General features: G+C 36.8%; 2 protein-coding genes across 13 annotated transcripts in view; one reads left to right on the top strand and one right to left on the bottom strand.

Annotated features, from left to right (window-relative positions):
• Nucleotides 1–19,655, bottom strand: part of LOC149845711 (pentatricopeptide repeat-containing protein At1g74630-like) — a 55,404-nt gene extending 35,749 nt beyond the window's left edge. For 2 of the 12 annotated variants that reach the window (XR_016430208.1, XR_016430206.1), the window contains exons 1-4: nt 19,181–19,655; nt 19,018–19,082; nt 12,032–12,088; nt 8,533–8,722 (exon numbers count right to left, since the gene is read on the bottom strand). Coding sequence is in view for 3 of the 12 variants with exons in the window: in XM_089995931.1 (XP_089852057.1) it covers nt 16,607–18,523 (1,917 nt within the window). In the remaining 9 variants the exon portion in view is untranslated. Of the gene's footprint in view, nt 1–6,604; nt 6,656–8,451; nt 8,723–8,854; nt 8,986–12,031; nt 12,089–16,505; nt 18,696–18,787; nt 18,823–19,017; nt 19,099–19,180 lie in introns of those variants that run through there. The other 10 variants (XR_016430207.1, XR_016430205.1, XR_016430212.1 and 7 more) reach the window with 10 other exon arrangements.
• Nucleotides 19,656–21,755: 2,100 nt separating this feature from the next.
• LOC149845710 (Pentatricopeptide repeat (PPR) superfamily protein) lies at nt 21,756–24,173 on the top strand. The gene has a single exon (XM_089989109.1). The coding sequence runs from the start codon at nt 21,756–21,758 to the stop codon at nt 24,171–24,173; it is 2,418 nt and encodes an 805-aa protein (XP_089845235.1).
• The last annotated feature ends 596 nt before the right edge of the window (nt 24,174–24,769 follow it).

The raw sequence follows: 24,769 nt of genomic DNA, 5'->3' as shown, positions 1-24,769 counted from the left end.
AAGTTAGATCAATATGCGTACATATACTTATTAGGAAGCAACGATGATATGTATATCGAATCATGAACAAGTGTGGAATTGTCTTGCAACACTAGTTAGTGTGACTAAATTCACTTTCTAAAAATGGGCTAGAATTATGTAGGTCTATGTAGACTACATATTAGTTGTAAGGTTTGTTAAAATGTAAAACTGTACATATATGTATATATAATAATATTATATTATTATTATTATATATATATAAATACATTTTTGATTTCTGTAATTTTTTCCTTTATTTTTATTTTTTGTCTTTATGTCATCTAGTTCAGTTTGAACTAGAATGACTGTTGCTAGTCAAGTCCTGTCCAGACTTGACTAGCAATAGAGTTGTTGGACTGACACAGTCCAACAGCTCTTAATAGAGTTGTTGGACTGACACATTCCAACAGCTCTAAATAGAGCTGTTGGACTCTGTCCAACAGCTCTATTGAGTCCTCTTTCAGCTGTGTATATAAAGGGGTGCAGCCCCTCTTGTATTTTATTCCAATGCTTCTTAAGCAATTGGTTTTTCATATCAATAAAGAATACATTTTTATTTTTATTTTCTTTCCAGTTATACCCTTTTTAAGGGTTATACTTTAGTGTCATTCTTGACACTTGCCCTTGTTAATCTAAGCTCGTGTTTCAAAGATCCCCATTTCATTTCATGGTATCAGAGCCGCGGAAGTACTAAATCTTGAAGAAAAGCTGCCTCGATTTCCGTGCCCGTTTGCAAAAGTGTTCGCCACTTGAAGAGAAGTGTTTTATCACTTCATTGGAGAAGATTTCACATCTTGTTGTATTGTTTTTTTTTCCTTCTTTCTTTTTCATTTTCCTTCTTGTTTCTCTTCTATCCCTATTCTTTCTCTCCTTGTAATCGATGGATGACAATGATAAAGTCACCATCATGCCTATGAAACTAAGTGATACGAACTATGTAACATGGGCTTCAATCATGAAGCACCATATATGGGGAAAAGGCTTATGAGGGATTGTGGATGGTTCCGATTCGGAACCTAAGCTATCTCTTACTAAAAAGGAGGGAGATAAAGAGGTCCCTCTATCGGAAGAAGAGAAAATCAAGGCTATTGCCTCATACGAGAAGAAATGGAAAGAATGGAGAATATCTCATGCAAAGATAATGTCATGGCTTATCAATAGCGTTGACATTAAAAAATGCTCAAGTCTTGCCAAATTTGATCATGCCGATAAGGCATGAGAATACCTTAAGAATATGTATTCCCTTAAAGATATTGCACACGTGTGCAACCTCCAAGAAAAAGTTCGAATGATGACACAAGGAGACAAAACTATTCGTGAATATTACAATGGGTTGTCCGAACTTTGGGAAGAACTTTCCCTTTTAGAACCAAAGTGGCATTGTGTCGAAGACATCGAGCTTCGTCAGAAACAACTCGATGCTGAACATTTTTACCAGTTTATCACTGGATTAAGGCCGGAATTTGAAACCACTAAATCGGCCCTACTTCATCGGGGAAAAATTTCTTCTATTATTGAAACTATTGAAGAGTTAACAATGGAAGAAAATCGTCTCCGGAAAGGTTCTTTAAAAATTGAAGATGATTCCGTTTTAGCCGTGTCTAGACCAGGGAATCATATTCGATCATATAGGCCTCCACACTTTAACCGACAAAATGGTGACTATGATAAGAAGAAAGTTATTTGTCATCACTGTCATGAACCGGGACACTACAGGCCACAATGTCCCAAACTTAAGGAGCTGAGAGAAAAAAGAGCTGCAATTGCTAGATCGAAGCCTAAAGATCAGGATGCACCAGTTTTCCTGGCCCAACTAATGGAGATTCTTCAGACTCTCATCAAAGGTGCCTCTTCCTCATCTGAAGCTTCAACTGGCGCAGCAGCCTCATCTTTTTCTGATCTAGGTAAAATTTCTTGGCTTCTTGAATCTGGTGCATCTTTTCATATGACCCCAAATAATCAAAGTCTATCCAAATGTGTTAAAAATAAAACAAGTGTGTCAAAGGTCTTTACTGCTGATGGGACTTCTCTTGAAATAGAAGGAATAGGAAATTTTGAAAAAATTTATAAAACAAAAAAAAAATTATTCCAGAAATTAGACATGTTCCCAAATTAAATTTAAATCTTTTATCAGTATCTCAAATTTCTGATTATGGGTGTAATATTTCTTTTTCTTCTCATGGTTGTTGGGTACATGATCGCTAGTCAGACAAGCTGATTGGGGAAGGCCATAGAGAAGGAGGACTCTATTACATGGATTTTTTGGAAATGCCGAAGAAAGCTTTTTGTTATAATATTCAAAAAATAGAGTTGGAACTATGGCATAAGAGACTTGGTCACCCACATATAGCCAAAATCCAACATTTTCCAAATCTAGGGAAATTTTGTAACTTTGAATCATTTGATTGTAAAGATTGTATTCTCGGCAAAATGAAAAGATTACCATTTCAGAACAGAACCTTTTTCTCTTCAAGACCACTTGAATTAATACACTCAGATGTTTGGGGTCCTGCACCAGTAATTTCTAAAGTAGGATTTGATTACTATGTTATTTTTGTCGATGATTTCTCCCGACATACGTGGATGTACTTTCTCAAACATAAGTCTGAAGTATTTTCATACTTTCAAACTTTTCATAATATGGTTAAAAACAAGTTTCAAAATGATATTACTATTTTTCGCACAGATTCAGGGGGAGAGTTTCTATCCACAGATTTTCAAAATTATCTTAAATTGCATGGCATCACACATCAAAGATCTTGTCCTTATACACCTCAACAAAATGGACTAGCAGAACGAAAACATCGTCATATTATAGAAACCACTAAGACTTTATTAATAGCAAATCAAGTCCCGAAAGACTTTTGGGCAGAAGCTGCCTTAACTGCCACCTATCTCATTAATAGGATGCCATCTTCTTCGTTACAAAATATCACTCCCATTGAAAAACTTATGAACATTTCTCCAGACTACTCTAGACTAAGAATATTTGGGTGCAAATGTTTCATATTTATTGACAAAAATGATAAACTTTCCCCTCGTGCGATTCACTGTGCCTTTTTAGGATATGCTGAAAACCAGAAAGGTTATAGATGTTTTGACTTCAAAAATAATAAACTATATGTGTCTAGAAATGTTTCCTTTCTTGAAAAGGAGAGCTTCTTTGATTTTAGAAAATTAAAAGACGTCACTGAGTACTCCTTTTTGCTAGATCTAACATCAACATCTGATGAATATGACCTTGACTGTAACTTTGATGATGATCAAAGAATTATTGATCTTAATGTTGAAAATGAAGAAGTTCATAGAGATACTAGTATTCAATATTCCAGGCGACAAGAGTCTAATCCTCCATGTGCACTTGAGAAATATTCTAACATTCCAACTAGACAATCATCCCGAATCTCGAGGCCTCCAGGAAAGTTTGTATCATACGAGTCTTTCTCACCCACATGTAGGGCAGTTATTGCATTAATTCACTCATACGAAGAACCATCCACATATTTTCAAGCAAAAAATGATATCAAATGGATAGAAGCCATGAAAGCTGAATTAGATGCACTTGAAAAGGCTTCTACATGAAATATTCAAGATCTTCCTCCAGGGAAGAAAACTATAGGATGTCGATGGGTTTATAAAATTAAAACCAAGAGTGATGGTACTCTTGAAAGATATAAAGCTCGTTTAGTAGCCAAAGGTTATGCCCAAGAATATGGGATTGATTATGAAGAAACCTTTGCTCCGGTGGCTCGTATGACTATTGTCCGAACCTTAATTGCCTTAGCTTCTATCAAAAAATGGTCTATTTTTCAAATGGATGTCAAAAATGTTTTTTTAAATGGAAAGCTAGTTGAAGAAGTATATATGGAACCCCCTCCAGGAAAGTTTGTATCATACGAGTCTTTCTCACCCACATGTAGGGCAGTTATTGCATTAATTCACTCATACGAAGAACCATCCACATATTTTCAAGCAAAAAATGATATCAAATGGATAGAAGCCATGAAAGCTGAATTAGATGCACTTGAAAAGGCTTCTACATGAAATATTCAAGATCTTCCTCCAGGGAAGAAAACTATAGGATGTCGATGGGTTTATAAAATTAAAACCAAGAGTGATGGTACTCTTGAAAGATATAAAGCTCGTTTAGTAGCCAAAGGTTATGCCCAAGAATATGGGATTGATTATGAAGAAACCTTTGCTCCGGTGGCTCGTATGACTATTGTCTGAACCTTAATTGCCTTAGCTTCTATCAAAAAATGGTCTATTTTTCAAATGGATGTCAAAAATGTTTTTTTAAATGGAAAGCTAGTTGAAGAAGTATATATGGAACCCCCTCCTGGTCTAAGTATTCCTAAGGGTAAAGTCCTTCGCTTAGAAAAAGCTCTTTATGGACTTAAACAAGCACCAAAAGCTTGGTATGATAGGTTTAGTCGTGTTATGATTGATATTGGTTTTCAATTCTGTTTAACTGACACTGCTTTGTTTATTAAGAATTCTGATGCAGGGATCATTGTGCTTCTTTTCTATGTGGATGATATGATCATCACCGGAAGCGATAAACAGGGAGTTGAAACAATCAAAACACTTCTTAAATCTCATTTTGAAATGACTGATTTGGGCTTGTTGAGATATTTTTTAGGCATTGAAGTTGCTTATTCTCCTAGAGGATATTTATTATCTCAGACTAAATTTGCTTTTGATATTGTTTTCAGGTCTGGTATTACTGATGATAAGAAAGTTGACACTCCAGAAGTTGTTAATGTTAAAATGAAGATTGATGATGGAGAACTTCTTGCAGACCCTACTCCTTACAGACAGCTTGTCGAGGCACTTTCCTATCTATCCATTACCCGACCAGATATAGCACATGTTGTTCATACAGCAAGTCAATTTCAACATGCTCCTACTTCTGTTCATATGGAAGCAGTCATGCGTATTATCAGATACATCAAGTCCTCTCTTTCACGAGGACTTTTCTTATCTTCCTCCTCTTCTCTTGATTTAATTGCATATACTGATGTTGATTGAGGAGGTGATCCCAATAACTGACACTCAACCACTGGCTTTTGTGTCTTTTTAGGGGAATCATTGATCTCGTGGAGGTGTAAAAAGCAGTAGAAGGTATCTCTCTCATCCACCGAAGCTGAATACAGAGCCATGGCAACCACGACCATGGAAGTAGTTTGGCTCCGACGACTGCTTGCTGACATGGGAGCTGAAGCAACAAAGGCTTCACAAATGTGTTGTGACAACAAAAGTGCGATCTACATTGCCAGTAACAAAACATTCCACGAACGCACCAAACACATCGAAATGGATTGTCACTACGTCAGAGAGGAATATCTACACGGGATAATTGATCTGTCATATGTCACTTCAGAATATCAGTTGGCAGACTTCTTTACAAAGCCTCTCGCTGCTCCCCGATTTCACTTTCTCTTAGACAAACTTTCGCTCATTGTACCGTAAGTTTGAGGGGGAGTGTTAAAATGTAAAACTGTACATATATGTATATATAATAATATTATATTATTATATATATATATATATAAATACATTTTTCATTTCTTTCTTTTCTGTAATTTTTTCCTTTATTTTTATTTTTTGTCTTTATGTCATCTAGTTCAGTTTGAACTAGAATGATTGTTGCTAGTCAAGTCCTGTCCAGACTTGACTAGCAATAGAGCTGTTAGACTGACACATTACAACAGCTCTAAATAGAGTTGTTGGACTGTGTCCAACAGCTCTATTGAGTCCTCTTTCAGCTGTGTATATAAAGGGGTGCAGCCCCTCTTGTATTTTATTTCAATGCTTCTTAAGCAATTGGTTTTTCATATCAATAAAGAATACATTTTTATTTTTATTTTCTTTCCAGTTATACCCTTTTTAAGGGTTATGCTTTAGTGTCATTCTTGACACTTGCCCTTGTTAATCTAAGCTCGTGTTTCGAAGATCCCCATTTCATTTCAAGGTTTTGTAAAAGGTTATTTTACAAGTTTACCCTTTTAATAAATAGATTAGTCTTTAGGAGATGAGATATGCCTATGTGTGAGCTTATTGTGGTTAATGGTAATGCTTAAAAATGACATGCTACTGTTGGGACACGGTGGCGGCCTAAGTGTTTAACTTGGTATTGGCATGAAAAATTAAGAATCTAATAAGAACTTAATATAAGTTGTTGGGCAAGGCCTTATGTACCCAAGGGATATTATGAGAATTTAATTAATAATGCATATTAATTTAAAGATAAAACAAGTTATACATAATTGAGAGTCACGCCCTGAAAGATAGGGTGACCTTTAAATGAACTCGACTCGCTGAGCAAATCAGCACCAACCCCGTAGGATGCTGAGTTGTCAGCAATGATGGCTCTTGAACCCCGTCTTGATAGGGTAGACCAGTCCCTAACCATAATGGCTTAGGAGATGAAGATTCCTTACGAAGAAAGTCCAGCTAAGTACGCTAACAGTAGTGCACTACATCTTTCCAGAAAAAGAAACGCCTTGACGAAGGGTTTTGGACTCCTGGTGTCAATGTAATTGTGTGCTCATGTGGTTAAAAAAAAAAAGATGTAACTTACAAGTGTTCCCAGAGCGGCTTGGGCCGTGGTGCCCCCATGAAAATATTGTACCTAATATTGGAATAAGTGTAATTGCATCATGTAGAGAAAAAGAAAAAAATTAATAAAAGATTATTAAGCTATGCTCATGCACTTAGTTTATGCATATGTATTGCTCTCCCTCTTAGATAGAGATGAAGCCGGGTCAAATCCAGGTGTTAGAACTCATTTAGCCATGAACTTTGGTTGGAGTCAGGTTTGGCTGTGACCTATCCTCACGAGATAGGTGGTTGAGTTTTTGGTGTTATACAATTTAACTTTTTTCAGGTACCCCGAGTAGGCAACATCAATGGGCTATGGATGCGAAGGACCTCAGATGCACTAAAGCGAAACTTGGACTCTTTTATTCTTGCGACCGTTACTTGTTTTGGGTATTGTTTGTGTTTTGAGACCCTTATATTTTGAAATAAACTATTGTAATCCTTTATGGATTGTTTTTGCAAACAATGTAGATAGTTCACCAAAATTTTGTATGGAATTTGAAAATATGCATATAAAATAGTTTTCTTCCCCTGTGCAAATGAGATTCTGATTGTAAAGCATTTCCTTTCCATCACTTGAGTTTTAAAAAGCTAATTTAAAATATTTTGTCTCCCACTATGTTTAAAAATGAAACCTTTTAAGTATGTGTCCTTCGGCTGTGCCAATCACTTTTAAGTTATTTAAAAAAAAAAAGAGGCTCAAATTTTGTTGGTTCAACACACTAGCACCATGGTGTCATGAAATAGCCCAACTACTAAAAACAATGCCACTAAGGGTTCAAAAGATTGCAATCACAAAAGTTAACGAGCACAACCCAATGCCACTAAGGGCTAACAATATCACACTCACAATATGTAGGACAACACAAATAGCCAACAAAAGGCAAACACAAGAGTAAAATATTGAGGAAATGCTTGAGCAAAAAAGCATAAAAAATAGGGGGAAAACACCCCCTATATATACAACATAAGGGGAAGGAGAGGGATCATTGGGAGTCCCAACGATTCTATGGTCATTTTGACCAGCCCCCCCCCCCCCAATGGTTCTCCAAAAGAAAAAGAAAAATAAACTGTTAAAAAATAGTTTTATTACATGTATGTGAAATAACTAAAATGCCCCTATAGGGCATTTACCTATATAACTATATATATGAATATATATAGATATATACATACATGTATACATATATTTTAACACATGGCCCATAGGGAAATTTTAGTATAGCATGTGTGCATGGTCCTAACACACTAGCCGCTTCAAACAACCAATAACTCGGATTGTTTCTAACCAGCTCTACTGTTCTCCGGTGATGGTGAGGTGGGAAACAGGTGGCTCTGACATTGGATCCAGATCTATATGGCCAAAAACTGGTAGAAAACTCTCCTTAGTATATGGTACACAATGGCAGCCAGACCCATTCCTAGTTTAATGACTGACTGACGTATCCTGTTCGACTGCACCACTCGGACACAAGCTGGGCTAAGTATCAATTTATGGAACCACCTGCAATAGATGATGTCATCCATTTCTTGTGGTCAAGCTAGTGCTAAATGATGCCATAGAATGCATCCCGTATGTGTACGGTATTTGTGGCCTGACCTCACAAACTTGGAATACCCTAACCTTTTAAAATTTCTCTGTTTGTGCCTTGCATTATTTCGCACAACCCAGGGTACATAGGTGGAACTATGCAAAGAATAACTACATATACCAAGTAGAATATTGTTCTGGATACAATCACCACCAATAAGAATGAAAACCTACATTAGAATGTAACAATATTAAGACTCCCAAAGAACTCAAGTCTTTCAGATTGCCCCTTTCTTCTTTTATCTCAGCAGTGCAGATTACAGTTTATTAAATAAGCAAAAGAGAAAAGCTAAGGTCTCACATGTATTTTGACTTACTGGACGTATGGGTGAAGCAGCAGACAAATGACCAAATTTCAAGGCGTTGCAACCAATCCAGACATAGATCTACTCATTTAAACAAATAAATTAGTATGGTTCCCATCTTAAATTGCCAGAACTTGATCCCCAAACAGCATTAAGCAGCCATGTTGAAGAAGAATGAAAAAGAATGTACCTAATAAGTTTCCTGCATAAAAATCAAATAATGACAGTGTAATCTTCTACGTATGAGTGTTAGCTTTGGTACTGTTTTAAAATTGGTCATACAAATGAACTATTAAGGCACATAGAAAGTAATATGCCAGGAATATGAACTGACCTTTGCATTTGGAGTTGTATGCCTGGATAGAAGGTTGCATTACAATAGTGGCAAAAGTATAAGTATACAACCAGGTTTATAATGCATAAATTATGTGTAAAGACCATGATGAAGGATAAAAAAATTGTAACCTATATGGCAAGACAAACAAGAAATTATAATTGCACAAATTAGGGAGGATATCAATCAGGATCCAAATACGTGGGTGAGCAAAAAAAAAAACATATCGCCCACAATTTTGTTACCAAGTACCGAAACCCTGTTTGTCAACAAGTGCTGCAATCTCAAGAGAAAGACTCGGGCCGACTACATGCACCTAACTGATTCAAATTTTCCTGGACTCTTCATAATTTCATACATTGAATAGCATTTTTCTTTTGCTTCATGTATTCTGCTAGGCAAACCTCTTCCTCTAATCAAAATGAAGGCCTTTCATAATTGTAAACTGATAACCCCTCTGTTTTTCCAAAAGGAAGCCGTTAGGATAGGTCTGACACATGATGGTTCAGAAAACACATCTCACTCTTGATTAACCCGGTTCCTTTCAGGTTTCGATAACGATCGACACTGACAAAACTTTCTAGAATAAACTGAACCAAAGGGAGAACTGTTAAGTTGTAATATATATATATATAGAGAGAGAGAGAGAGAATCACTAAAATATGTAGAATAAACTGAACCAAAGGGAGAACTGTTAAGTTGTAATATATATATATATATATATAGAGAGAGAGAGAGAGAGAGAGAGAATCACTAAAATATGCGAACTGAAATATGGGAACTAGAAATATGGGCATTTCCAACACTTTTTTTGCAACCATGTGGATGTGCTTAACATGGTGAATTTGATAGGAATCAACCATTGGATCGTGTATTTTCGGTGAAAAAATGTGATTTTTGAATGCTGGGATATTTATGAAGATTATGAGCCAATGATTTTAAAGCCTTAAAAAAATCTCATTTATGCATCAAAATCGGATGATTTAAGTGTGTTCTTATAAAACCAAGCATGTAGATCACATCCGTATGGTTATGTTCAAGAGAAAAGAACAAAACACCATGAAAATCGTGATTCACACATAGTTCTCATATTTCCAGTTCTCATAATTAAGTGACTATATATATAGAGTGATGGTAGGTGCGTGACATTTTTTTGTGCCTACCGCGTGCCTACCGAGCTTTGGAAAGACTTTATATTTTTTATAAAATCTGACCATACAGATGTGATTTTGTGGGAATCACCGTTTGGAATGTCCGATTCCAACACCAAGTTAGGTTTTTATAAGATTAAAAATTGAACGGTCTATAATTTTAAAAATTATTCAATGCTTAAAAATCATTTTTTCCTCAAAAAAACATGATCCAAGTGTGATTTTCTAGCAAATCAATCATGAAGAACACATCTGTATGGTCAGAATTTTGAAAAACAACCTGAAAACGATTTTTGTCATTTCACTGATATGTAATAGGTTGTGCTCATTAGGAGCACATATGTTATTTTATATTTTTGCTTTCTTTATTTTTTGGTTTTGTACTTTCTACTTTTGTAATGGGAATTTTTGTCAAATGCCACATATAGTGATTGGCAGCTCCCAACAGTTATATCTATAGCCATTGGGTTGCCGCCAACGGCTCTATAGGGCCTCATGTGTGTATATAAATGTGTGTTCCCCCTTGGTTGGGTCATGCTTTCTCAAGCACCCTCACTCTATAAAATCTTATATTTTTTACTTGTGCTTTGGTCACTTATAGTTATAGAATTTGAAACCATGCCGCCTACAAATGAGAGTTACGAAATAAGATCCATAATTGTAAACATAGAGATAAAAGTGTTAAAGATTATTATAGAATTCTAAAAACACTTTGGGACCAAATGGAAAAAATGGAGTCTATTTGGGATACACCTAATGATGCTCTTCTAAGAAGTAATTAAATTCTAGAAGAGAAATTTTCTCAATTTATGAAAAGCCTTAAACCAGAATTTGAACAAGTGAGGGTCACTATCACTCATCGTAATAAGGATGAGCCTCCACCCACACATGAAGTTTTGAACAAAGTATGTAGGGAAGAAACAAGACTAAAAACCATGTCCGAGCCCAAGGAATCCAAGGACATTGGTCATATCAAGACCCGAAGCTAACAATAACATTTACAAGCCTCCTCATTTCGCAAAGTTCAATTTCGAGAGACAACGTAATGATGGAGGAAAAAGATTGTGTTATAATTGTTAAGAACCGGGGCACATTAAGCCTTATTGCCCTGAATTCAAAGGAAGGGATGAGCAAACAGCAGCAAGCGTAAATGCATCACATGGGCATAATGAAACCAATAGGGATTCCAAATCCATTGAAACCATGTCTTTGTCCCAACTAGTGAAGGCCCTACAACCGCTTCTCAAGGGTTCATGTTCTTAAAACAACAACTCTAATTGATTTCTTCGAATGACTGATAGTAATGAAAAGTTTGTTATGGGTTACATATACGAAAAAATGGACCATGTAAAGCAACAAATAAAGGTATAGCGTAATAGGTATATTTGTGCAATGATGAAGGAAAATATAGCCTAGTTTAGGAGATAATCGATAGAAGATGGTATCATCAATTGCATAAACCTTTGCATGCAGCAAGATTATATTTAAATTCAGCTATATATTATGAGTATATAAATATCGAGTCAAATGAGAAAATAAAAAGTGGCTTATATGATTGCATTAACCGTCTTGATTAAAGTGAAGAGGATCAAAGTGAACTAGTGGTAGTGGGCCTTTGGGGATAGAGTTAGCAAAGAAGAATAGAAAAGTGTGTTTGTCATATCAAATAACCTAAGGTCCTAAATCAATCATAAAGGCTAGAAAAAACAAGTTTTGTTAAATATGATTTATACTTGGCTAATTTCAACATCTAAAATGCAACATCATACATTTATTGCATATGCAATCATAATAAAAAGATGCTAATGATTCAAAAAATGTTTGTTGAGCATTATATCTTCAACTAATCTCAACATCAAATATGTATCATCATATATTTATGATAGTGAAGACATCATAATTAACTTACTACATATGCATTCATAATCAAATGAGAAAATTTTTTAAAGGATAAACAAAAATTATACAAAAGAACAAATAGATTATATATAAATAAAAATATAAAACAGATTTGTGAAGTACATACCTTTGAAGGTCTTAAGCTACATTGATCAAATTGGCAAGGTTTTAAAATTTTTACAACCTATTGATAAATCCAAAATAAACACAATGTTAGCACTAAAAAATACACTTGACTAACAAAATGACACATTCAATACCTTCACGAGCATCAATAATAAGAAAAAAACATTTAAAAATCTATAATTTTTATCAAAATAGATAGCCAAGTAAGCAGCCATCAAGAGGACAAAAACATTGATAAAACCATACAATTAGCCTTCCATAGTTTCGATTTCACACACACACACACACACATGTACACATAGGAAAAACTTGAATCAAACGTATTTGTGACCATAGGTGCCATTGCGGAGAAGAATTAATGAAAACCCCTATGAAAAATTTCAAGTTTTTCTGTTAAAGTAGTGATTTTCAGTTCAAGTTCTGAAATTTTCAAATTTTCAAGTTTTTCTATTAAAGAATCAATGAAAATTGAAAACCTCTTTGAACGTAGGAAATGCTTAGTGCATAACAATGTGAAGCATACATCTCATGAATTGAATTCCAAAGGGAAAAATGCAAAAAAAATACCAAAGAAAAGGGCATAACCGCAAAAGAGCATCACCGGAGAGAGAGAGGTTACCTCCATTGCCGACTGGCCGAAAATAGCCTGACTGGAATAGAGGCGTTAGCCGGAGGGGAACGAGACGCAATAGGTAAGACGGAGAGAGTACCATGTCCGTGAGAGTCGAGAGAAGGCCCAGGGAGAGGACTAGGTTTTTTATTTTTGAACTTCAAACTTTACGAAGACTGATTCGGCTGATTGTGTTAGCATCGGGCTTGTAACGCCCCAAAATCCAAGACTTGTAACTTTTTATGAAAAGTTTGAAAGCTGTGTAATCATTCGTTTATCAAAGTTTTTAATTAGTAATTTAACGAAAAATAATGTTTAAAAAAACAAGTCAATGGACCTTGGGCGCATTACAGCGCAAACTTTCTTTCACAAACAGTTTTGAAACCCTTACATTTAAGAAACCAAATAGATTATGAAAATGCAATTTTTAGTCGTTTAAGACTTGTACAAACGAGAGATTTATGCAAACTTACAGAAATGTCCTCAGGAGTGAAACGTCGAGGAAAGAGTCTCATCACGCCATCGCAGTCTGAAATATCACTTACCCATAAAATGGGTCAGTTTCACGAAAAACTAGTAAGCGCACAAGTGAGACAATATGAAACTGAAATAAGCAATTATAACAAGAAATGAGTTATATCTAGCATGTGCAATATACTATGCAAATGAATAAGTATTTCTAACATGAACAATTAAGTATGCAAACAAATAAAAATTTTTAATGTGAATATTTTACTATAAAATCAAGTGAGTTATCAACTATCACAAGGTAAGAGTTCATTTCCACACAAGACATACACAATTTCACGACAAACAAATACATTAATCATAAGGTGCAAACCATTACACAACAAGCAGTTTATAAGCTACACGCGATAAGCAATCACACGACAACAGTTATATATTAATCACAATATGCAGGCAACTTATAAGACAAACAGTTACATTAGTCCTAATTATAAGCAGTTCATAGATTACGAGCTGTAAGCAGTTACATTAGTCATAAAAGACTCAAACCAACACATACTACATTACAAAAAGCACGAATAGTTCAACTAAATAGTAAAGCAAGTCACATATATCATATTGGAATTAGCATAATATTATTATCATAAGCATTTAACTAGTATAAGCAGTTAATTACTACTAGCAAAGAACTACGTAAGCAGTTCAACTAACTGGAGCAACACCACAACAAGCGGTACATAGTTCAACGAATAATACGCTAAACTATAGAGCAAACAAGCAATTAATGTCACAGCACACACATCTCAAATAATGTGAATAGATTAACTTATATATCGATATTAGCTGGTCAGGCGGGTACGCGCAAGGCACAAAACGTAGAAACAGTCGAGACCAGTCTGATCGTTTATTATGCTATGTGTTTTATGATACCCCGAGTGACTGACTCAGTCCGCTCTTAAAGGGACTGTCAGTGACCAAGAGAGTAAATCCCTAAAGGCATAGGTAGCCCGTGGATGCATCCAAACTTTTGCAGAAGTAGCGTGAAAGTTATCTTTTGCAACCCATTTTTCATAACTCTGATAACTAGGAGAAGCTGAGTCTTTTGCCCGAAATAGCCATTAATGGCCTATCCATCAAAGTTTTGTACCATCTTGTCCTCTCTCTTGGCAGGAGTCAGCAGGTCAAACGAGCACGATAGAGGTTTCTTAACTGTCACCCCATTCTACATGCTCGGGTCTGCTAGACCCACTCGATCATCTTGACCGTGAAGGTGAAACCATCACCATTAAATGATTTATACACGCCATTACACGTTCGAGGCAACCACACACCTCTCATCTTACTCACTGTAGTACGCAACGTACCTTTTCAAAAGTACAACCACGATGAGAGAGGTCAAGTTATTGTGAGGGTAAAAATATCACCATTTTATAGTCTCAAACATGTGTCATTGCACGTTCAAGGTAAACATAGATCTCTCATCCTACTCATCGTAGTTTGCAATGTACCCGTTTAAAAGTACAACTACGATGAGAGGGGATGAGAGATCTATGTTTACCTCGAACATGCAATGGCACGTGTTTGAGACCACAAAATGATGATGTTTTCACCTTCACGATAAGTTGACCCCTCTCATCGTGGTTGTACTTTTGAACAGGTACGTTACGTACTGCGGTAAGTAGGATGAGAGGTGTATGGTTGCCTCGAACGTACAATGGCGTGTATAAATCACCTAATGGTGATGATTTCGCCTTCACAGGCAAGACGCTCGAGTGGCTCTAGCAAACCAGAGCATGAAGAATGGGGCGGCGGTTAAGAAACCTCTGTCGTGCCCATTCGACCAAGAGAGAGGACGAGATATTACAAAACTCTGATGGACAGGCCATTAATGGCTATTTCGAGCAAAAGACTCGACTTCCCTCAGTCATTAGAAGGAAGAAAAATAGGCTACAAAAGATAGCTTTCAAGCCACTTCTGCAAAAGTTTAGATACATCCACGGGCCACCCATGCCTTTGAGAATTTACTCTCTTGGTCACTGGTTGTCCCCTTAAGAGCAGACTCAGTCAGTCACCTGAAGTATTATAAAACGCATAGCATAATAAACCCCAGACTGGTCTCGGATGTTTCTACGTTTCGTGCCTTGCGCATACCCGTCTGGCCAACTAATATCGAAACATAAGTTAACCTATTCACATTATTTAAGATGTGTATGTTGTGACATTACTTGCTTGTTTGCTCTATAATTCAACGTATTACTCGTTGAACTATGCACGTCTGTTGTAACAGTGCTCTACTTAGTTGAACTACTTACGCAGTTCTTTGCTAGTAGTAACTAGCAGCTCGTACTAGTTAAATATTTATGATAATAGCATTATGCTAGTTGCAATATGATATATGTGACTTGCTTTACTACTTGGTCGAACTATTCGTGCTTGTTGTAATGTAACACTTATTAGCTCGAGTCTTTTATGACTAATGTAACTGCTTACAGCTAGTAATCTATGAACTGTTTACAACTAAAACTAATGTAGTTGTTTGTCTTATAAGCTAACTACATCGTGTGATTGATATACAATTGTTGTTGTGTGACTAATTATCGTGTGCAGCTTATAAATTGCTTATTGTGCAATGGCTTGCACCTTATGAATAATGTATTTATTTGCCGTGAAATTGTGTATGTCTTGTGTGAAAATGAACTCTTACCGAGTGATAGTTGATAGCTCACTTGATTTTATAGTAAATTGCTCATATTGAAAACCTTTATTTGTTTGCATACTTAATTATTCAAGTTAGAAATACTTATTCATTTGCATAGTCTATTGCACATGCTAGATATAACTCATTGTTTGTTATAATAGTTTATTTCAATTCTATATTGTCTCACTGGTGCACCTACCAGTTTTTAGTGAAACTGACCCATTTTATAAGCAGGTGATGTTTTGGACTGCGATGACACAAATGACGTGATGAGACTCTTTCCCTGATGTTTCGCTCACGAGGACATTTATGTAAGTTGGTATAAAGGTTTTCTTGAAAATCTTTCATTTGTACAAGTCTTAAACTACTAAAAATTGCATTTTCATAATCTATTTGGTTTCTTAAATGTAAGGATTTCAAAACTGTTTGTGAAAGAAAGTTTGCGTTGTAATGCGCCCAAGGTCCATTGACTTGCTTTTTCAAACACTATTTTTGACTGAATTACTATTTAAAAACTCTGATAAATGAATGATTACAAAGCTTTCAAACTTTTCATAAAAAGTTAAGTCTTGAATTTTGGGGCGTTACAGGGCTTTAATCCCTTTTTCTGTTTATATTTCTTTCTTGCATTCCTCTAAAAGCTGAGTTGCTGACGTATCTTATAGAATAGAGAGAAAGAAAAGGAAAAAAAAATCCAAGTTTCTTTTGGCAAAAGTTATCCTTTTAATGCCCTTCAACCTTTGTATTCCAAGAGCACGATTTTGCTTTGTTGTCTTCTCTCTATAATTTCTTCACTACATTCACCAAAAATCTCTACAAGAGCAAGAACCCTCCTTGAAGACATGAAATCTGCTTCTGTCTCTAACAACAATCTCCCTTTCATATACTCCTGATATGAGCTTCATCATTGTATGGCAATCCTTGCAAATCCTCAAGTTCTTCACAATCCTGATAACGCAGCCTCCGTGCAGTCTAGCCATTCCAAAAGCAACAGCAAGCTTCTCACTGTGTTGAGAAACAGAATCTTCCTTGTCTTCTGCCTCTATGTCGTGCAAGACAAGATGAATATCAGCAGTGTATCCTTCACATCTCAACTTTGTAATTATCTCACTCAGCTTTTCATAGGCAATTTCTGCAACTGGGTTCAGTCTGTCACCTGCAACAAAGCTGAAGACCACCTTGTCAACTTCTATCATACTCCAACCTGGTGTCTTTCTGATTTTCCTCTCAGCCATCCACTTCCTCACAACAGCTACATCCTGCCATTTTCCAGCAGTCGCATATATATTTGACAACAGTATGTAATCACTAGAATTCTCAGGGTCAATTTCAGACAGTCGTTTCTTTACATGCTCAGCAAGAATAACATCACCATGTATGCTGGATGCTCCAAGCAGAGTTCTCCAAATTACAGCATTAGGCTTTATTGGCATGTGAATTATGAACTCATATGCATGATTTAGCAAACCAGCTCGACCATAGAGATCCACCATGCAGCCATAATGCTCCATAGATGCTTCAATATGATAGAACTCTTTCATCATCTCAAATAACTCCATTCCTTTTTGTGTTAGACCCGCATGACTACATGCATATAAAACAGCAATGAATGTAACACTGTCCGGTTCTACTCCTGAATGCACCATCTTGTAGAAAAGCTCAACAGCCTCATCACCATGCCCATGCATGGCAAGCACTTCAATCATCACAGTCCAAGATATGAGGCCCTTGTTCGTGATACAACTAAAAATATGGCTTGCCACATTGATATTTCCGCATTTACCATATAAATCAATAAGTGCATTATTTACAGTGACAGTATGGCTGAATCCAGCTTTGACAATATACCCATGAATTGTTTTACCAAATTCTAGTGCTCCCATCTGTGAGCAAGATGAGAGCACCCCGGTGATACTCACTTCATTTGGTTGCAAACTTTTCAATCGCAACTCCGTAAATAATTCCAAAGCCAATTTGAGGTTCCCATTCTGCACATACCCAATGATCATTGTATTCCATGAGACCAAATCACTATGAGGCATGTCATCAAATAACTGAGCTGCCAGCTTCATTTCGTTTGCGTGCATATACCCAGAAAGCATTATATTCCAGGACGTGATATTCCGCCAAGGCATTTGATCGAAGATTATTCTCGCTTGTCCTATTTCTGAACATCGCAGGCAGGCAGAGAGTATTGCGTTGTATGAGACCAAATTTGGTCCTTGCATTTCAACAAACAGTTGGTGAGCACACCTAATACTTCCAGAAGCAGCATAAGCAGTGATAAGTGTTGTTCGGACAAAACTGTGAGAGTCTAAACCATGCTTGATAGAATCACAGTGAACTTGCATTGATGCATTTAAAGATCCAAAATTGATGAGAGACTTGAGGAGAAACGCAAAAGTGAAACTATCTGGCCTGGTTCCATGTTTCTGCATCTGGGTATATGTGAAAATGGATTGTTGGGGCATATTTGACTCTGAGAACCCGCGAATGAGAGTATTAAACATGAATGCATCAGGTTTGGGAATGCTTTGGAAAAGAAGGCAAGCATAATCAATGGCATCAGAAAAGGTGATTGCAGAGCATAACAAGAATTTACTTAAGAGAAAAGGGTCACTGTCCCACCCTGTTTTGATTGTGTAACCATGGATTTGCAGAAGACCATTCAAAGTTTTGCATTCCTTCAACAAAGAAATGCACCTCTGCTCAGACATCACTCGATCTCAGTTCAAATAGAGTTGAAATAACCTTAAGTAAAGATAACTTATAACAACCATCATTCCTTCTATAGTGGTTCGTGAACAGCAAGAGGTGCAAGTTCTACCTCACCAAATCAACAGAGCAATGGTTAAGGATTCTGTTTGGAACCAACAATGCCAAAATCACCTAATTAAGCAATCAAATCAGTGAAGAAAAAGAAATGAAAAAAAAAAAAACAAATGCACCAACAGGAATCTTCTATTAAACTTCAACCTCACCTAACACACTTGCAGCTGCAGTCTTTGGCTGCAACCTTTTCATGCGATCACCAGAACAACATATCCCATGAAAACAAAAACCAAAAAGACAACACAACATCTACTTTAGATACAACAGAGACCCACAGCCTGAGGGAAACAGAAGGAAAAAAAAGTAGATAAAAAAAGATAAGCATAACAAAATAAAGAAATTAGATAGAGAAAAGACAAAGGGCAAAGCGAGAGCCTACCGTCCACTGGATCCTCTTGGTATGCCCTGTCCCAGAAACAAAAGGAAAAGAGAGAAAGCCTTTACCTGCTAAAAGAAAGCACTGGTATAAGGAACAAAAGTGTGATGATCAATTGAGCGCCTGAATGGTGGCTCTCAACCACTATGGGAGAAACTTCTCTCACCTGAAAAATGTTTCCAACTTACTCCATGAACGTTGGGAACTTAAGGGCACGATTTGAAGCGAGAAAAATTCTCATATGAGAATAAATTTTGCCTATTGAGAAGTTTTCATATGATAATTTTTCTAAAAAAAAAATCACTTGTTTGTGTGCATGGATGGTGGCGGATGGTGGAAGGGAGGGCCTCAAACAGAGAAAGGAAGAAGGTTCAGATGAACCCTCCACATATACCAAGAGAGAGAGGACCCTCAAAATTTTCCTGGAAAACATTTTTCACTTTCTGGAGGAAAAATTGCTCGTTTGGAAGAGTAAAAAAAACTGTAAAGAAAAGAAACTAGAAAAGAGAAAAGGGAAAAATGTCAAAGAAAAAGTGTCTTGCGAAAACAAATTAAGGATTTCTGCCACATTGCTTCCAAAAGCCAAAAATTGTCAAACATTGTTAGCAAAACAAATTCTTGCATCAGGTATGAGAGCATTCTCCACCATCCATCTCATGCTTTCTCGAGATGGGCAGTGTACAACATGTTGACTTGGCAACTTTTACGGGCAGCCATGAATAGCCAGTAAACCAAATAAAAAAAGAAAACAGCCAGTCAGTAAGAGTATGTTTGATTGCTGTCCAAGCATGGATGGAACACTTATCCATCCATAACATGAACAATTGTGCTTATCCAGTATATTGAATTTTATCTCTAAATATAGATCATGGATTGGATCTAAATACTAAATAATATTTAAAATTTGAATAATTTGTCAAAAAATATCAATTCATATTTTTGGATATACAACTGCTTTAAGAGTATGTCAAAAAATTATGGATTTTAACCCCAAATATGGTTCTCCTACTACTAGAAATATCAAACAATGTTTAAAACTTGTGTATTTTGGCCACAAATAATATATTCAAATTCAACTCCAATCCTGTGAGTTTCATTTTTCATACATCAATGATTCCTTGAAGCATCCATGCCTAACATATCCACCAATCATGCAATTCCATGTTGTGGTATCGGGTTCAACGATTTCATCAAATGCACATCGAGCGTAACTCAAACAGCAATTGTTAGCATACATATCAACAATGTAAGTCCTGACATTCGTTGGCAAACCAAAACAATGCTTATTACACAAGCCACGAAAGGCCATAATCAAGAATTTCAGAAACGTGAAGCCTGTTTTTGGAATTGAAGGCAAAAGGCTGGCTTAAGTGGAATTTCTTCTTTGTGCAGGTGCCTTTAATTGGCGGGCTCCTTGCACGTTTGAAAGCAAGACACGAAAAAAAATTGTTTATAAGAAGTTTTGATACAACTTTTCTAAATGAAAAATTTTCACTTGTTTTTGTAGTATGAGAAAAACAGAATAGAGAATGCAAGAAAATGAGAGAGAAAGAGGGAGGGTAGGAAGAAGATGAAGATGGAGAAAGCTTTTCTTGTAGTTTTCCATGCGATGAGATGTGTTGCGGGTGCTTGGTTACCGTAAGTAAAAAGATTTTTTGATAGAAATTTTTTCTCTGCTACCTTAGGTGAAAGAATTTTTCCTATCAAAAAACACACTTTTTAAAAAAACTTTTCTTTCAAAAAATTTCTCTTGTTTGGAATGGTTGGAAAAGTTGTCATTTTTCTTTTTGCCTTTTTTTCTTCTTCTTGTTTCCAAACGTGTCCGGATTTAGTTGTGGGTAACCCCACCCGAGGTTTACCTCACTTAGAGGCGGGCCCATTAAGTGATCTGGTTGTCGGCCGGGGTTTCTCATCATTAAAAAAAAAAATATCAGTAAAATAATGTGTCGTCGTGTCCTATTTTGCAAGGAGGCATGATTCGTATCCGTGTCTGTGTACTCTTATGCAAACTCATCCTAAGCGTACACCCTTGCTCAAGGTCAGCTCATTTAACATCACAAGTTCATGCTGAATCTCCAGGATATGGCATAATTTCTATCGAGGTTCGTTTCTCATATCTTCCAAAAACCTAACGGCTAGTAGTTTATATGGAAATGTGGGTGACAAAGGTATGCCCTTGTCCCTTGTTCAAGCTCAGCTCATTTCCATGTTGGATGTTTTTGCTTTTGTTCCTTTTCAGATCCTTGTTTTGTGGATATTTACACACATTATAGATCCCATTAGTTAGTGATATGGAGAGCTGTTAGAATTTACACCCAGGTTTACTTTTTAGTATGAATCACATTCTATTTCACACTTATTGCCCCAAACTGCTACCCATCTTCCCTACAAACCATATTCTTTCATTGATTAAGAAGAATTCTAGAAGCGTTCTTTCTTATAGTGGCCATCTCAGTAGCCAAAACCCATCTTTCATTTCTAATGAAAAGGCCAGAATTCAAATTTTAGAACCTCCACAACTTTTGCAGTGTGGTGCCCATCAAGACTCAAGTTATGTTTCTGAGGAGCACTGTTCATGGGTTGTTTCAGTATGCAACTCGAGGGCTTTGGGAGTGGGTTTCGCTGTTCATAGCCTTGTGATAAAGCTGGGACTTCAGCATAATGTGTTTTTAAAAAATAATCTGCTCTCTCTGTATGTGAAATGTTATGACATCAGCCATGCTAGCAAACTGTTTGATGAAATGCCTCAAAGGGATATAGTTTCATGGACTGGAATGATATCTGCTTACGTTAAGTATGGAGAGAATGAGAAGGCGTTGGATTTGTTTGATGTGATGCTTTCAACTGGTTTGATCCCTAACAAGTTCACATTTGCTACTGCTGTGCGTGCTTGCACTTCTATTGGGGCATTCGAGAAGGGAATACGTACTCATGGTTGGATGATAAAATGTGGGTTCATCTCAAATATGGTTTTAGCAAGTGCGCTGATTGATTTCTACTCAAAGTGTGAGAGATTCATGGATGCCTATGATGTTTTCTTGGAGATGCAATTTCATGACATAATCAGTTGCACAACAATGATTGCTGCACTTGTCCAAGCACAGGATCCCAGTGGGGCACTTAGATTGTATTTTCAAATGCAAGAGTGGGGAATGCCTCCTAACCAATTCACTTTTGTCAATCTATTAACAGCATCATTTTTTCTTGGTTATGAGTATGTTAAGTTAGTTCATTCTCATACTCTTCTACTGGGAATTGAACTTAATTTAGTCTTGAAAACTGCCCTTGTTGATATGTACTTGAAATGTGAGGTGATAGAAGATGCCATCAAAGTCTTGAATCAAACACCAGAATCTGATGTATTCTTGTGGACAGCTGTGATTTCTGGGCACAACCAAGCTGAAAATTTTGTTGAAGCAATAGATACTTTTCGTCACATGGAAGCTATTGGCATATCTCCAAATTCCTACACATACGCTGGCATTCTTAAAGCCTGCTCATGTATTCCAGCATTGGAGTTCGGAATGTTAATCCATTCACGGATAATGAAGGTTGGATTACAAGAGGATGCATCTGTTGTTAATGCACACGTTGACATGTACATGAAATGCTTGAAATATGAAGATGCTTTGACTGTTTTCAAAGAGGCAAATGAGCCTGATGTTATCTTGTGGACATCTCTCATTACTGGCTTCGCACTGCAGAGCAAAGAACGTGAAGCTATTCAAGCATTTAATGATATGAAAGTGACTGGAATCCACCCAAATTCATCCACATTTTCTAGCTTACTTAAGGCTTGTTCCAGCATACAAGTACTAGACCAAGTAAGACAATTTCATGCTTGCATAATCAAGAGTGGAGTGGCTACAGATATTGCTGTTGGAAATTCACTAGTTGATGTTTATGCTAGATTCAGGATGATTAAGGATGCTTGGGATGTCACTAAAACAATGACACAGAAAGATGTAGTTACCTATACAAGCTTAGCTAAGGGAAACAATCAGATGGGTCATCATGTAGAGGCCCTAGAGATTATTAAAGTTTTGCTAAATGATAATATCAAAATTGATAGTTTCTGCTTAGCAAGCTTTTTATCTGCTTCTGCTGGTTTGCCAGCAATGGAAGTAGGGAAGCAGATCCACTGCTGTGCTGTAAAGACGGGGTTTGAGCACTGGATTTCTGTCGGAAACAGCCTTATTGACATGTATGCTAAGTGTGGAAACATAAGGGATAGCCAGAGAATCTTCGCATTAATCCCCAGGCCCAACATTGTCTCATGGAATGCATTAATGGCTGGAATGGCATCAAATGGGCAGTTTGCCAGTGCCCTTCATTGCTTCGAAGAGATGCAACTAGTAGGGTTGAAGCCTGATGACATAACTTTCTTGTTAGCTCTATATGCTTGCAGCCATGGTGGTTTGGTTGACCGAGGGCGTCAAATTTTCAATCAAATGCATGAAATTCACAAAAACACAGCCGCATCGGATCATTATGTATGCATGGTTGATCTTCTAGGCCGTGCTGGGCATCTAGAGTCTGCAGTGGAGCTTATACAAAGCATGCCTTTCCAACCCGATGCACTTGTATATAAAACATTATTGAGTTCTTGTAAATTGCACCAGAATTTAGCTTTAGGAGAGTATGCAGCTGGTCAAGCTCTTGAGTTAGATCCAGTTGACGCAGCTACCTATGTTTTGCTGGCCAACATGTATGATGATGCTGGAAAGTCAGATTCTGCAGACAGAGTCAGGCTGATGTTGAATGAAAGAGGTTTAAGGAAAATTCCTGGACAAAGTTGGATAGAGATAAGGAACAAAATGTACCACTTCACTTCTGGTGATAGATCACACCCTCAGACTGTTGAGATGTATGCAAAGTTGCAGAAGTTGAGTATTGACATGAGGAGTTTGGGATATACAGAGGTCAACAGGAGGGAGAACTCATTGTATCATAGCGAGAGGCTTGCAATTGCCTTTGGGATGCTTAATACACCGTCTTCGGCTGCCATTCGTGTAATTAAGAATTTACGCATCTGTAATGATTGCCATTCTTTCACAAAATTTGTTACCATCTTGGTTGATAGAGAGATCATTGTTAGGGATGGAAATCGATTTCACTTGTTCAAGAACGGAGAATGTTCTTGTGGGGAATACTGGTAATACTTATCAAAAATGTTTATTTCCTGGTTCTAAATATAGTTTTTATGTTCATTCACTCCTTAAGGAAATTGCTCCATGCCCACAATAAGTGGCATTGAACCTTTTACTCTTTCAGTATCTGATGTATGCTTATGATCAACTCCAAAGCTTAATCAATCCAGTTTTGTTATAGTGGGCCTTGTCCTAGGCCCCCAATCTGCCATGTAAAACTTCAGGAGAAAGACAAGGAAATTATGATTATTATTGAATCTGTTGCATCCAACAATCATTGCTTTATTTTTCAATATAATCTAGTGGAGTTTTTCATTGAAAAAATCAGGCACACCTGTAACTTTCAATGGATATCATTTTTACCATGGTGGGTTATGTCATTGACTGATGCACATCTGGGGAAGGACGCTTGCTGCTCAACCTGCCACCAATTTCATTTTAACCACTGGGCCCTGGGTTCATTTTCAGGTTTAAGACCTCAACAGAGCCAGCATCTACAGTTCAGGTACGCTCAGCTCTGTGACACAGAGATCGGGGCCTCCCTTGACCAAGGAGGGCCCCCACATGCAGCTAGTACGGTTCAATAGAGACCCCAAGTTGAGTCA

The sequence above is a fragment of the Nuphar pumila genome, chromosome 2 (genome assembly GCF_984573655.1).
Source record: "Nuphar pumila chromosome 2, dmNupPumi1.hap1.1, whole genome shotgun sequence".
NCBI classification, from domain to species: domain Eukaryota; kingdom Viridiplantae; phylum Streptophyta; class Magnoliopsida; order Nymphaeales; family Nymphaeaceae; genus Nuphar; species Nuphar pumila.
The sequence above is the reverse complement of the archived record's forward strand: the minus strand, read 5'-3'. Positions and strand labels throughout refer to the sequence as shown.